Genomic DNA, 16878 nt, shown 5'->3' on the forward strand with positions numbered 1-16878 from the left:
GCAATACTCTATTTCCAATTCCTGTATCTTAATTTCCCAACAATATTGATTAAATCAATATTAACCCACTGATGCCCCCATTCATAGAACAAGCACCTAGGGTGGTGCTGAGTGGGGCATTGGGCTTTAATAGATTCAGTTTAATTTTGAAGCAATTGAGTAGCAAGACTCATTTTTGAATATCTGTAACCAAGATAAAGAAGCAAGCATAGTGCCCAGTGTTGCAGAGCAGAAAATATCTTCTCCTGTCCTTCTTGTAAGAGTACCTGCCAAAAAAAACTATTCAGAATTTATGTGATTGGTCACATTCAGCTGGAGGCTTCTCATCACCAATACATATTAGAGGTTCTGCAGTTTAATATTTTTATGCCACCGAGACATTTCTTTATACTACAGGGAACAGTTGAGGCAGATTTCAATCTGTAAGTGTCTAATGTTTTTCTTCAGCTACACTGGTAAAAAAAAATACAGCTAGGGCTAGCAAAACTAGACTCTAATGAAATCGCTATGTTTGTCCATACTGGTATCAGGCACGACAGCAACAGCATTCTGAAATAGGAAATGCATTCACACATTAAATATATTGCTGTTAGGTGTCTATTGATTAAATTTCGAGAATTCCACAAACAGGGTACCGACAATCGCTAAGCATCCTTTGGTTTGCTTCGTAAATACTGTTTGGTGAATTAAAAATGTATCTTTTAATTAATTAAATGAATACAACTTATAAGCAGGGCCTTTAAAAATTCATGACAAAATTTGGAAGAAATAACTCCACTGCATTAGTCTTATACCTGAAGATGTCAGAATATTGACAGTATATTAAACAAACTCCAGTGTATCTAAAGAATAATTAGTAAGTAGCCCTGATAATTATTAATGTCCATTATACAATAGATGTGTTTTAAAGATAAAGTGTAGTCTACTAGTGCAGGCAACTAGCTTTTCAGTTCCTAATCTTAACCTCTGCTTACACTTTTGTTTCTCAATACAACTACCCATAAACTAAAGTCCCATAAAAGTAAGGTGCAGCGTACCTAGAATATTGATCGTATCAGTGTTTTATATCCATCCCATCTGGACAAATAATTTCCTAGAGGCTGATAAAGCTAGTACCAATCAATCAAGTTGCCCCCATTAAAAAAAAAAAAAAAAAAAAAACACAATGGGGCAGACGATATTCTGCAGAAGAATATCATGCCCTGTACATTACTTGTCACCCAGGTTTTGTGGAGGACGAACTAGAAATTGTTGAAGGAGTTACAAAGTTTAAAAGCTCAGCCTCATTGCCCTAATGTGGCAAGGGACTCCACAATCTGATACAGGGGTTTGAAATCTGTAATGTTAAAGTTCATCAAATGTTTAATACAGTTGATGAATTATTAAACACATACCAAGCACTGCCAGAAGAGATGTGCTGCACAGATGCCAGAATAAACTAATAGTGTATTTCAGCTTTCCAAGTTTCTAAAAAAAAATGAAATTCCTACAACCTTGATCAAATCACCGTTTAATCAACCAGTTCACACGTTTCTAAAGGCAGCAAAGACTTTTGACCAACAAGCTTGGACTGGATTATATTTCAGAATGCAATGACTGCTACAAATCTGTGATATCGCCATGCTTCAATAAACCTACCCTTGAAAAAGTGAGACTTCTGAAATCGTAATCCAAACATCCTTGAGAACTTCTCTTGCTCTTTTGTTTCCTGAAATATACAGGAAATCTCTTATATAGAAATCGAAATATGTCACCAAAGCTTTTAAAGTGCTCTATTCAATTGATCAACACATGGAAGATCTAAATACTGCCACCGTTTAGATCAAGATGATGAACAGTAAACATCTAATAGTGTATGTGAGTCTGTCTTTAAAAATATGTAACTAGTGAGAGTTAAATGATGGCGGTACTTAGATCGGTCACCATTTATACATCAATTGAAACAACCCCAAAATATATTTGACTTAAACATACATGATGTCAAATAAAAATTCTGGAGTGAAAACTTGAATTTCACTCCAGAAATTACTATTTCTACATTTCATGGGTGAAAGTAAAAACTGACCTTGCATGATAAAAAAAAAAAAACAGCATAAGTTACTGTAACGGATAATAAGCAAGGTATTGTAAAGAATCAAGTTATCAAATACAGATGGATTTTATATACACAGACACTCATTCATAGGGCTAAAAAACCTAATCTCTAAGGATAAATCGATAATTTAGAAGGGATGCGCCTTTTATATGTCTATTCCACCTCTACTGGAACTCTCAGCACACTGTTCTGCAGGTGAACACAAGAAGTGCGTGGTAGGTGTTCATGGGTGTTAGTGAAGAATAAGTAGAATTAATGTTGGTGACAGAGGTGGATGACCATGTTAGTGTTACCGTGCTGTGTTGGTGAGTTTTTGTAGACCATTTTGTTTTGGCCCTTGTGCCGTTTATTTTGTTAATGTATTTTGTTTAGTGGTTTTGTCCATGTTATTTGCGTAAATAGAGAGTGCATTAGCGCATTTAACTTGTAGCTTTCTGTGTCTGAGTTTCTCATCCTGTAAATATCATCTGGGCTGTGACGCTACCAGGCCACAGCCTATATCAATTATTTTAGAAGCAATACCTTTTCTATGTCTTCTCCTGCTCTCCCGCAACCCTCAACAATCTATTCTGCTAGTAAGCATGGGATGTGATTGTGGTATGTCAAAAATACAGCTCAATCACATTTTGCAACCCTCCTAAGGTGGAAAGGGTTGCAACTGCACTCCAAAAATGTACCATGTACACTTTGAAGGATTAATCCAGTTGGACAAGGACGTACTTGGTATCAAAATAAAGGTAATCAATTAGCATATAATGACATCCCTGGATCTTCAAAGAGGTTGATACATTTTAAACACTTTGAAAGTACTCAGTTCAAGCTTTGTGAATAGAGCTTTGAATTGCAATTATTCTGGGCTCACATTTAAAAACAGAAAATACATGTAAAAATATGCTTCATCCCTTTTTGACAAAAAGGGATGAAGCATATCCCTTTTGTTTCATGAACCGTTTCTATACACCTTAAGTCTTCACAAAAATGTGTTTTTTACTAAAAGATGCATTCTTTCAGTGATGCTTGACAGCATTGGATGACAGGTTTCAACTGAAAGACAGTGCACCACGCCAATTTACTCTCCAGCAAGACTGCTATGGGACTGTGAGGCAAACTTTGGTCCCAGTAGATTTTTTCTAACCCAGATGGATTTTCCATACCCTCTCGAAACACTTCCAGCCTGCCAGAGTAATCGTTTTATACTAGGCTTAGATAATAAACACACATCACACATCAAAATGACCATAGCACTCATTTTATGAACCAATATGTTACAGCAAGTTACAATAAATGTTATGTGTCTATCATATGTTAAAGCATACCAAGCCAGAACTTCATAAAGGATATGAACTATGCATTTCTAGGTAGTTTCACTTACTTACGGATGGTACACAATAAAAACCTTAATTAAAATGGTCATCAAAATGCAGTTCAAGTGACCAATAATACACATTTTATATGATGCATTTATTTTTTATTGAATGTCAACACTAGAATCACTATCAGTAGAACTACAGTATTTCTTGTGTGTTATTAAGTGATTTAAGCAATAATGCAGAGTAAAATCCAAGGAGAGAGCTACTTTTGTCAGGGACTGACCAAACATACGGTATTTACAAACCAATAAAACAAAGGCAATACTATGAAACTGAAAGACAATCCATACACCGTTTAAGAAATGAAGGTGAGATTTAGAACATTGGATGTTAGTTATATTTCATAATTTGCCTGAATTTTACTTGTCTTTAACAGTTTGTTTAAAAAGCAGTGCTAATCAGTGTGTTCTATGGTGTTCAATGTAGCACAGAATTGTTGAATATTTGACGGTTCTGATGAACGTGTAGATAATGAACAACAATCTAGACAGTGTAATACAGTGACCCTAAAATCCCCAGTGAATCTTCCTTGCAGTCAAAGGTAAGTCTGTCATGGTGTCTGAGGTTGATTAAAGTTGACACTGAATGTGAGGAAATTACTGCAAAACCTTAGATGGGGAATACTCTCCAGAAAAACATGAATGCAAAGACTTTGTGCTGGCAAAGAATAGAAAAATCAATGGGTATTTGATTTTTATCACAAAATGTCTGTAAAAAAGAGGAAGACCATTGATCAAACATCCCTAGTTGTATTGACATAGCCAACAATATTCATTAATAAGAAATGCTCAGCTGTCTGAGTAAATTAAAACAAAAGGTTGCGATAAACAGATTAAACGTGGAGGTTATGGTTATCCTGCATCTCAGAACAAACACATTTTTGGTTTGGTTCCCAACACTAAATTGAAAAAAAAAACAGATCACAAAACATATGTGTAACAAGTTCAGACCTCATTAATCCACTGGTTTTGCAGAACACAAACTTTGCAACTGCTAAATATGCTGTAAAACTTCCACTGTAGTACAATAAAGAAAAACAATTCAGCTAAATGCCAACTTAAAATTCTATTCACAACGCAAACATTCTTATGGAATTTAAAGGAAAGATAACCAACTGTTTAAAACCCATTTAGCATATCAGCAGTGTCAAAAGTCCCTACATCAATTAATAGTGTCTAAATAGGGGGGAAAAAAGCCATGTACACTACCGGTCAAAAGTTTTAGAACACCTCAATTTTTCCAGTTTTTATTGAAATTTACGCAGTTTAATGTCTCAATGTACTCTGAAATTAAAGAAGAGAACAAATAAACAATTGGAGATAAAAAAAGAAATCATGGAATCGTTTTGTTTAACAAAATTTAATCTAAACTTTTGACTCCTCAAAGTAGCCACCTTTTGCAGATATAACAGCCAAACACACTCGTGGCATTCTTTCTATAATGGAAATCAAATATTGTTCGGAAAGTTCCCACAAACGTGTTGCACTTGTAGGTTGCTTTGCTTTCACCCTTCTGTACAGTTCATCCCAATCCAGATCAAGGGGGTTTAAGTCTGGAGACTGTGCTGGCCATTCCAGATGATTTGAAGCCTACCGTCTTGTTCTTTTCTTCTAAGGTAGTTCTGACATAGCCTGGAGGTATGTTTTGGCTCATTATCTTGCTGTAGGATGAACCCCTGACCAACTAGGCGTATATTAGAGGGTATTGCAAGACGCTGCAAAATGCTGTGGTAGCCGTTTTGGTTCAGGGTGCCACTCACTCTGTGCAAGTCGCCGACTCTGGATCCAGCAAAACAGCCCCAGGCCATCACGCTTCCTCCTCCATGTTTGACAGCTGGTGTCACACACCGAGGAACCATCCTTTCGCCTACTTGACGGCGTACAAAAACCCTGCGTGATGAACCAAAGATTTCAAATTTTGATTCATCGGTCCCTAAGACCTTCTTCCAGTCTTCAGTAGTCCACTGGCGGTGCTTCATGGCCCAGGCAAGCCTCATTTTCTTATTTTGCCATCTTAGCAATGGCTTTCTTACTGCCACTTGACCTGTCAAACCTGCAGCTCGAAGTCTTCTCTTCACAGTTGAAACTGAGACTTGCTTACTTCGACCAGTGTTAAGCTGTGCTTGAAGCTGTTGTCCTGTGAGCCGCCTATCACACAAGCTGTTGACTCTCAAACTGATTCTGTTGTGGCTTTGGGTCGGCCAGACCTCTTTGTCAGAGTTTCCTCCAGTTTCCAAGTGCCTTTTGATGGTGTAGGAAACTGTACTCACTGACACCTTGGCTTTCTTTGCAATTTCTCTAAAGGAAAAACCTACACTTTTAAGGGTAATAATGGTCTGTCTGTCTTCCTTTGTTAATTGCCTTTTTCTCGCCATTACAATAGCAATATACTACTTCCTGCAGTACAATACTGTCCAAATAATGCTTAAGAGGGTGTAATAACACAGTCTGTTCCAACACTGCTTTTATACAGACAGAGGGTTTGTAAGTAATCAACAAAAGTTGGGACACCTGTAGGAATTGTTAGCATCAACTTTCAAGGCTTAATTTACTTCCATTGCTGCAGAACAGCTGTAAGTTGTTAACCCATTATTTGTTCCCTGAAAAAGGCCTTTTTGTATAACTCTGAAATGTACATTATTTTTCAGTTTTTGGTAACTTAAACTTTTTTTTTTTTTAACCTCTGGCAGTTTACCGCTTACCTTTGTACCATTTCAGGTTATTCACTGGACGTGAACTGCTTAAATTTCAATAAAAACTGGAAAAATGGGGGTGTACTAAAACCTTTGACCGGTAGTGTAGATTGTACCCAAAGTCAACAGGAATTGAGCTTGACTTGTGTTTTGTTGTAGCAGTTGTTAAATTCCAACTGAATTACTCTTTTAATTTGACAGAAATATATTCATCAATTTTAGAGCAATACAGCAAACAAGAAAAACCTTTGAGGAATTGAAGGATGTCAAGGTCACCAAACAAATCCCCCAAGGATGGCTATCATATGTTCCAAGTTGGAAGTCAATACAACTAATAGTTTACGATATCTAAGTTGAGCAAATAGTTTCTAAACATAAGAAAATCAGTGGGCACTGGTGGTGAATGCATTTAATTCAATTGCATTGCAACAAAAAACTGAGGTTGTGAATAATGTTATTGAAATAGTCAACTACATACATGTGCAGGTGTATACACACAATTTATTTACTTAAAAAACATCTAAGGGAATGATACATGTTATATACAAATATATATATATATCTATATATTATATATATATATATATATATATATATATATATATATATATATATATATATATATATATATATATTTTAAGTTTCAAGTTATTCTAATTCTGTCTTTGAAACTAAAAACTGGGTGTAAACACTTTTTGGAAATGAGTTTTACCTTGTGGTTGGAAAAACTTTTTTTGAGGTCATGGGTACCTAAACTTAGGAATCAGTTTCTACTCACGCAAACCCCATGTCGATGCTGTTTGGACAGGCAAGTGGTTTTTTTGTGTATTTGGATCTGTCTGCCTTTCCACATCTAGTGATGGAATTCTCTCCTCGTGAACAACTTCAGCTGCAACCTGTGTGATAAAATAAATAGACTTTCATGGAATCCCAAGTGTGGTATCACTTTTAACTGGAAGATGTCACACAAATGTCAGTGCACCACAGCTATGACGTACACAGAAATCCTTGTGGATATGCATGTGACAAAGCCTGATTGGTCAAAGCAACTACAGAAAACATGACAAAATTCTGGCCCCAGACAACAACAACCGAAAATCATAAAATGTAATGTTGTTGAAGCTGACACCCTGGGATCCTTCAAGAAGCTGCTTGATGAGATTCTGGTATCAATAAGCTATTAACAACCAAACGAGCAAGGTGGGCCAAATGGCCTCCTCTCGTTTGTAAACTTTCTTATGTTCTTATGTTCTTTAAAAAAATTATTACAAGATAAATATCTGTAATTTAATCTGTAATTAAGGACAGTCAAAAAAAAATAAATAGACACATGTTATGTTGAGCTCACAAAATAAATAAATCTCTGGAACTTAACATTTTAAATCATTGTCGCGATCACGCGATAAATTATCTCTGGGTGTCGACATTTCAAACCGTTATGTCAAGATCATGATTGAAATGATCTTAGTATTTCGACACAGCATGTTTTTATTTTTATTTTTCCATGTCCTCAATGAGCCAATGTAGTAATTTAAATATTTAACTGTTTAAACAGAAAAAGAAGGCAGTTTACCGTTGTCTCATTGCAATGAATCACTGAATATTGGGTATTACCTTGGTAGTTGACCTCGTCTGTTTCTAACACAGATAACTACCAGAGGGGAATGATCTATAAATCAGGCTTTTATTGCTATAACATTGTTAAACAAATACCCCAGCCTTGATCCTCTAGTACTGCAGCAGTGTACTGAATGAAGTTTAATTGCAGTCTATTCATGCTTACCTTGTCAATGGGCAAGTCCACCTTCATATCAGTATCATCATACACCTCGGTGGCTCCATGAACCTCCCTTCTTCTGGCCTTAGCTTTAAATACACCTCCCTCTGCTGAGTAAAATAAGACATGAATCACTAGTAGTTGTTGATCTCTGAAATGACTATATGTTATCACACATTTCAAAGGATGCATTCAAATGATATGCACACTGATGGTACAATCAATAAAATTAATTGAATACATAATATAAATGAATTAATTGAACATCCATGCTAAATAAGAAAATAATCATTCAGTAACTTTTAATTTTCTTGTCCTATCACTTGTGTGAGATTCGCAAATCTCAGTCAACCAACACGAAAGTGATTATAATTTTAATACAGTAGTAATGAAATAATCAGAACTGACATCAGGGTGACCAACAGGCATTATAGTCTGGTATGTGTGAGTAATGAAGTCCTACGCAAAGCTGAAGACTCACGTCTAATGACTGCTAATGATCAGCATTGAGGGTCAGTTAAGCAATGGGACAAGGTGGCCTATTGTTATTGCTATTGAGGGAATTATTCCTACTCCTATTAACCAAAATCCATTTCTTTGACTTATAACAGACTGCTGACTTTGAGACTGAACTGCTCTGATGCTGAGCTCATGATTTTAGTGCTAAAAAGAAGCAGTAATAAAGATTACTTCAATGAGAATCAGGGTTACCATTAGAATTTGGTTATGGGGATATTGGGGGTTGCTCCCACAGAAAAATAGTGGCCCACACAATCGACAAAAGCTATAAATAACAATGCTGCAAGCCCATCACATACATAAGAATGCTGCAAGGTTATCTCAATCACAAGAGATATATTGAGGCTATTGGAAAAGTTGTTTTTTTCCCATATACTGGCTAACTCAAAAAGGAATTTACATCCAATTACATCACTATGCAGTATGCATTAATCACGCTTCAAAACCACTCCAGTTATCTCATCAAAGAACTGACTCCTTCAGCTTCTCAAATCCAATAACATGTCTCATCATCAATATAATAAACTTAAGTGAGAAAAAGGGCTGAGCTAATTTGCGAGTCAGAAAATATGTCACACTGAAGTAATAATTGGTTGGGACTATTAGCCAGACAGCAAATGTCAATACATTGATGCTTTACCCTGACTTATGAATACCTACAGACTGCTCCCCAATAACAACATTCTGTCATGAGAGTAAGATTACAGAAAGCAGACGCTAAGCAATCTGTTAAGGTTACTAAAAAGTGTAACATTACTAAAAAGACTCAACTGTGCCATCGGCAGATACTTTTATATTAGTTTTCAGGGGTTGTTTTTCCACCCAATAACAGCCATTCACTCTCATGCTTTAGAACAACTGAATCAAGATATTTTAATTCTAATGTTTGACATTTCAATGCTATCATGTCAATAATGGCATTTCCAACAACAGATTATTGATAACAACCATCTACTTTATTTTCTACTGGTGTGATTTTAATGCTGGAACACATGTTTGAATATTTAAACAAAATGCTTGATATGTATTTTGCAGAAAAAAATAACCCTATTTTAATGCATTTTTATAACTTAATGAGAAACCCATTTTTGCCTGTGCACTGCTTAATAAAATATCTTTAATAAAATCTCTTGTAATCCTGTTGCAAATCCTGCAGAAATTCAGAACAAACAACACAAGGGACAATTAATATATAAACCAGGGAAAAGGGCCAGAGCTGCATCAGTGCTCCCTCAAACAGCCATTCCTTCTTCCCACAATTACAAAACCCTTTCACTCTGTGGGGGGGGGGGGGGGGAGTTTGCTGTGAAAAAAACACTACAATAAAAACATATTGCCACTTGGTGACACTGTCAGCTTGGGTAAAACTCTAATTTAAAAAGTACAGTGAATAAAAGCTGTTACTGTTGCACACAAAAATAAATTGTTTAATTTTGGGCTTGTAAGTCAACCACACACCAAATCATTAAAAATGTAAAGTAAGCTAAAACAAAAGTTTATCTAACAATGATGACTGAAATGTAGGCGAAAAAGGTTGTCTACTTGCCAGATTAAGTTACAGCTGGATTTATTACTTTAAAGCACAACGGAATCACTTTAGTTTTCAATACTCATTTTAATCCTTGTATAATCATGGGTACAGAAGGTGGTTGATACATTCCAGGTGGATTCCCTGTTACTGTAAAATCCATCTGAGAGATACCGTTGACTAACCCTTAGTTTGTAATATAACAAGATCAAATACCACAACCTCCATTTCATCTCCCTTTTGTCTATTTCATGCACAATGACATGGCATAATCAGTTCATTAATATTTCTACATAACTTTAATTTAAACCACCTTTGCATGTACAGTAACTACCTGCACATAACTTTCACATGTTATCATTTTCTATAGAAACATTTAAGAAATATAGTTACATTATCCACTGCAACGGTTCTAACATAATAATAGCTTACCCCTTGCAGAGAATGCATGTGGGGACCTGGATGAATGCTTCTTATATTTCATTTTCAATGGCTTGGCATAGAAATAGGAGTCTTCCTCCCTCACTGTTAAGTCTGCCTGGTCTTTCAGTTTCCCTTTAACTCCAGGTGGAACTCCTGGATGCCCAGTAACTATCTGCCCATCTCCGGTAGAAGGAGTACTGTGACCCACTGACTAAACAGGAAATTCAGAAAGAATGGATCCATGAAGGCATGAATACAGTACTTTACCACAAAGAACTCAAGATGTGAACTAGCTGTAGTTTTTTTTTCATTTTTTCCTATACTGCCCTTAATTTTTCATTAACTGATATGCTTCTGTAGCTCCCTTGTGACTCAGAGTATTGTATTCTAGTTCCAATACACCCCATGCATAGCCTATGAATCATAAGACAGCAGGGTAAACTAATCATTTATTGATGAAACAAGGTAGCCATGAATTTCCAACTGCATTTGGCCTTATTTATCAAACAATAGCAAAACAGTGAAAATCCAAAGAAGAAAAGGGGAATAACTTATTTATTGTGAGACGACATGCTTTCATTGATAGAAAGGGCTTGAAAAATGCTAGTACACAAGAACACAAGTGCATATTTCAGCCCAGGCAACAAGCTGAACTTCTCCCACTAGATATAAAAAAGACTTGTACATGGTGCGCTAGAGGAGGGCTGCACTCCTAGGTAGTAATGTGAGCAAATATTTCCTCACAGGAAGGAAAAACCAAACTTCAAACTTGTAATCAAATAGTTTTTTAGCTGACTTGGGGGAGAAGCTGGCTGGAGGGGAGCTTACAGATCTCCCAGCTTCTTCCAGAAGCAGTCAAACACAAAGGCAATACTGCATGCCATCCTGCTAGAAGGGATTCATGGGAATTAGACAACAAAAATGGAGAAATGTAGAGAAAAAATTATTTGATTTTTCTAAAGCCCTTGACAACTTGCAGTTTTAAGGCATCTTTACAGTGTTCCAAAGGATGAGGTTATAAAACATTGTTAGGGTATTTGTATAGACTGGTGAGATGTGAATAGAGTTGGCTACTCTCTAAAGCCCACAAGTCTATCAGCCATCCCAAGCTCTGATCCAGTGAGAATTCTATACATTTCCAGCGCCTTCTATGTACTTGGTATATTGCAACCCTGAATGCACTTTATCACTTAGTGTGTATAGTTCTTGAGGATATATACAGAAGCACGCATGGTTTTGGCTTTCACCCAAACCACTTTTCAAGGTCTTCACTCATTTTTTGTGCATGTTATTAGTACTTCATTTATATGAGCTATGGAATGTTTCTCAGCAGGGTCACTGAGCAGGGGTCAACAACAACCAGAACCAGAACTATTTAACATAATTGGATCAGACAAAAAAAAAAAAAAAAGTATATATATATATATATATATATATATATATATATATATATATATATAAATATGGCAAAATACGCTCAGTTAAGCAAAGACAAAAGACAGTCTACAATTACTTTAAGAAATGAAGGTCAATCTTTATGACAAATTGCAAGAACTTTGCAAGTGTCTGTAACTGCTGTGGCCAAGACCATCAAACGATTTGAAGAAACTGGCACTCATGAGGACCGAACAAGGTCAGGCAGGCCAAGGGTGACCTCAGAATCAGAGAACAAGCTAATTCGAGTCACAAGTCTGCGAAACCAGCGATTAACTGCCCCTGAAATACAAGCTCAGCTAAATGCTACTAGAAGTACAGATGTTTCAATATAAACTGTTCAGAGGAGATTACGTTAGGCTGGTCTAACTGGAAGAATTGCTGCAAAGAAACCATTGTTAAGAGTGCAGAATAAGAGGAAGAGACTTGCCTTGGCCAAAAAACACAGAAACTGGACATTTGAGGAGTGGAAGTCGGTCTTATGGACCGAAGAGTCAAAATTTTAAATATTTGGGTCCATTTGAGTATTTGTAAGACGCAGAGAGGGTGAGCGTATGAGTTCTGCATGTGTGGTTCCCACTGTCAAGCATGCAGGAGGCAGCGTCATGGTCTGGGTTGCTTTGCTGGTGACAGAGTTGGTGATCTTTACCAAGTCCACGGCAAGCTCAACCAGCATGGCTATCATAGCATACTTCAGAGGCATGCATTTCCATCAGGATTACAGCTAGTTGGGCAGTCCTTCATTCTTCAGCAAGATAATGACCTGAAACACATCTCAAAGTTGTGCAAGAACTATCTGGCGAAGAAGGAAAGTGAAGGACAACTCAATCTAATGACCTGGCCTGCCCAGTCGCCAGACCTCAATCCCATAGAACTTGTATGGGACGAACTGGACAGAAGAGTCAAAGCAAAGCTACCCACAAGTGCAAAAGCAGAGACTGCAAATAGGGGTCACAATATGATATCTACTGTGTCATACAGGTGGCGGTATGCTGTGGGTCATGATACATGTGATGCTCCTGATTGACTACTAGTATGGTGCACAATAAGACCAAATGCAAAGTTCAAAAAACTAAAAGTGAATGAGATAGGGAGGGTGTGCAGATGACTTTAAAACACACTTATTCTTCATTCAAGAACCATTTGGCTTTGTTGTGTTTTTGGTCTTGTATCACAATACAAATGATATGATGTATCATGTAAAGAAAATATCACGATTCATCGATACACAATTAACTATTACAGCTCTACTAATTAGTTATAAATTATGTTTAATGTATCTATATTTGCAAGCCAACAGAGCTACACATAATGCATCACAATCAAAGTGCCGCCTGCATTTTTGCTCTTTCCTAGTGAATCTTTTCTCTCTACAGGTCTCCAAATACTTGATAAAGGGGCACATACGTTACAGTACATAATGGAAATATTTATTAAAGTGGAAGTAGAAAGATAACACTGTGTTTCTAGAAGATAACGATTGATGCTACTATACTGTATATCATATTTAACCAGCTCAAATTGATGGAATTTCTGATAAGATACTATAACCATATGTATAATTTTCCCACCCCAATATTCCTGAATCAATCAAACTGTAACTACCGTAAAGCCTAAGGTTCAACAAACTAAAATTATTCTCTTACTGTATACTGATTACCATTGTCATATAAATCAGTAAAATTGGTCAATTCAAGTGAAAGTTCTTCAGCCATTTACAGAAACAACGTACATTCTTTGTATAAGCATATGCACTGTATATGTGTAATGTATTTTTATTATTATTATTGTTGGTATGATAATGGAACTTTTGATTGATGTACTGTCTGGTGTCCTTGAGACCTCCTTGGAAAGCAAGGTACTCCAAATTTTATAGATTGTTAAGAAATCAGTTAGATCTTCAAAATGAAAAAATACTGAACCTCCAACAGCAAAATAATCTGTTTCATTAAAATGCAAACTAGGTTTATTCACATAAACAGAATAATCCTTCCTGTTTCATCTCTAATTACTTTATCCTTTTTGAGGATGAAGCTTGTTATTCCATATTCTAGCTCCACTATGCCAAAAAAAAAAAAACCTTACTGGGTTTTGACAAAATGCCATCATAAGCAAATGTTTCTTAGTGTATACACTGTTTGTCTGCATTCCTTGAAAGGAGGATTAATCATTTACCTGAACAAGATTTCATTCTGATATCTTGCAAACAATGGCCAAACAGATTTACTAAAATGCTGTTCACATTCACACAAGACCTCATGTGGTAAAAGATTAACTCATACATGAAAATATATTGCATGATGCAATGCATCCAAGAACATCTTTGAATAAAAAAAACTTGATTTACACATCAAAGAAGAACATACCCTATCTTTTGTCTTCCTGACATTTTTTATTGGAGGCAGTATTTCAGGATGGATCCTACAAGATAAAGACAAGTAGTAAATTAGGTATTTGAGATCAATATGTATTTATTATATCAATCACTCTTTGTTTTATCCCTTCTAAATTAGGCAGTGTTTTTTATCTTCCATATCAAGCAGCAATACATGTTTTGGTGCAGTTTGCTTTCCTCGATAAAAGTGCTAATTGACCAAGGGTTTGGATGGCATGCAGATAATGAAATCCTCTCAGAAGAGCAAAGTAACTTTGACTAAAATCCTTTCAAAAGAGCAAAGTAAATTTCTAGCATACAAATACACAAATTACAGGCCACATGACCTACCTCCCCAGGGTGTAGAAGAGCATCTCATAATAAATGAGCCTACGTATTTTCAATAACACTACAATAAAGAAGATGCCTACATGTGAACTGTGTTCCTGAAGGTTCCTTTATTTTGAACCCACTGGAAATATTGAAGGTGTTTAAATCTTTCAGCTCCCACAGCAACATAATAATGGAAATTTTCCAGCTCGGCTGAGCCTAGTAAAGGTGTCCCATCAATTGTGCAAAGTCTGAAAAACAAACCCTTCATGTCAGTAATAAAGCATTGGTTAAATCTTTTTTATATATGTTGCATTATATGATAAGCAGTTTGAGTTCCGATAAGCAATCAGATTACAAAAGTAGCTACACAAATATTAAGATACCAAATGTATATTTTGCACTTATTTGGTTCAAACATTACTCATCGACTGTGATATCCTCAATAAGGATCCGTCATTGTGTTATGCATACTTTTTTGTCAACAGAAAACACTCTGGATGGATTTCCTACAATATTTCCTTAGATTTTAATAAAAATTCAAAGAAAAACCATGCTTACCTAAGTTCAGTGCTTACCTGTACACTGCTCCTGTGCGAAGCTGCACTTTGTCAGTTACCATGGCCAGCACGCGGTCCCAGTTTCTTAAAGTGTACTTCGGTAGAAGTACCCGCACTGGAGGAACCAAGATTTCCCCATTTGTAAAAACACTAAAGAAATAAACATATAAGAATTCTCAGTGTTTCTTATGCGCTACAATAAACAGAGAACAGACAAAGTGTCAATTCTATGAGTGTTAAATTATTAGTAAAAAACAAGACATAATCTTCATACAACTATACAGTTTCACTCATTTAATAACTAACTAACTAAACTGTGCTCTGCAAAACATCTTTAAAAAAATGTACAGACCAGTAATAAGCAATTAGTTTAACAAAGTAATAAATTAACGGCAGACACAAAAAAAAAATTTGAATATTCTGGTAATATTGTGCCTCAAGCCAGCACTAAGGGAGCATGTCTGTCTCTATGATCATCCAATCTTTGATTACTCTTGTGTAGTTTTGGTTTTAATAGTAATTTGTATAATGTGTACCTAGGTCAGACCATTGCTTGCACTTTGTGCCTTTTATGCCTAAAACACATTATACTGTACTGTACTGCAGCACAAAGTGATAGTCTCACTCAATAAAAATACAACATTATGATCCTAATATTATAAAACTGCATAAACTTTAATAGAAAACTTTTTAAAAACGACACACATTCATTATTTTTAGTAGGATGCTGATAAAATGGTGATTTAAGGTAGCAATGCAAGTTCAAATGCATTGTTATGGGGACTGTCATTTTACAATATCTCTAAATCTGAAAGAAATTATGTGCCAAGAAAATTGTGACAATTTGCACAAAGCTTGTATCTATTGCCCCCTTGTGGAACTTTTGTTGTCAGTGTACAATTACCCCAAGTCAATCTGAAAACTACTGACTTGATAGTGCAGGACTCGTGGAGAACTTTTCTACATCTTGCAGAGACAATAATTCTGCTGTGAAGCACTGGTCGTATCTGCAATGAAAGTTAAATGTTCACTTTATGTGCTTTAAATTACATTCTACTAAACACAGCTAAGCAATGTAACATGTTACTGCAATCTATATAACGTTTGTTGAATTGGACACCTTTGTATATATATGACACTCAAGAGGATTTAAATACCTGTAATTAAAGTACATTTTCATTCCCCCCTTTCTTGTAGGAAAAAAAAAACAGGATAATAAGTCTAGATTACATACTGTACCTAATTTACTAATCACATTACTGACATTTTCCATGCAAAATCACACAGCATAACCCTACCTGAGTTAATCCGATACACATCTTTTCATGGGTCATTGCAAAAGTTGTACAGATCCAGTCAGGGCTAATATTAAATATTGTTACATTAGGCTCCGTTCTCATTTGCTATTTAATTTATGTAGAATGGATCCAAGGTGGTCAAACTGTAGTTCATAGGCTATAAATACGTTGCTAACATGACAGAAGGTGGGATTCCATTTGATACCTCGATCAACACATTTTCCAACATATTGTTATATGTCTTTCATTCAAGTACACTGCCTAAGTATTTCTCCTAAACAAGCAGACATGGAAATACATTTGTGGTAAAATCTGTTTTAATAACTAATTATTATGAATACAGTATATTTTTTCCAATAGCATTTTATAGAAACAAACCATTTGAAAGTGTTTAAAATACCTTAAATTATATATTATTACGTGCAGAAAATTATTTCCAACAGTCGCTGTATTAATATTTTTCAAACACTGTTTTGCC

The 16878-nt window shown here is 35.8% G+C and overlaps 1 protein-coding gene across 1 annotated transcript in view; it reads right to left on the reverse strand.

Annotated features, from left to right (window-relative positions):
• LOC121317740 (doublecortin domain-containing protein 2-like) overlaps positions 1 to 16878 on the reverse strand; it is a 63113-nt gene that overhangs the window by 38820 nt on the left and 7415 nt on the right. Inside the window, exons 3-8 of the mRNA XM_041253885.1 lie at positions 16033 to 16109; positions 15121 to 15252; positions 14644 to 14793; positions 14205 to 14259; positions 10414 to 10615; positions 7941 to 8041 (exon numbers count right to left, since the gene is read on the reverse strand). Coding sequence (XP_041109819.1) covers positions 7941 to 8041; positions 10414 to 10615; positions 14205 to 14259; positions 14644 to 14793; positions 15121 to 15252; positions 16033 to 16109 — 717 coding nt within the window. The remainder of the gene's footprint in view (positions 1 to 7940; positions 8042 to 10413; positions 10616 to 14204; positions 14260 to 14643; positions 14794 to 15120; positions 15253 to 16032; positions 16110 to 16878) is intronic.

Source organism: Polyodon spathula, chromosome 6 (assembly GCF_017654505.1).
Source record: "Polyodon spathula isolate WHYD16114869_AA chromosome 6, ASM1765450v1, whole genome shotgun sequence".
NCBI classification, from domain to species: Eukaryota; Metazoa; Chordata; class Actinopteri; order Acipenseriformes; family Polyodontidae; genus Polyodon; species Polyodon spathula.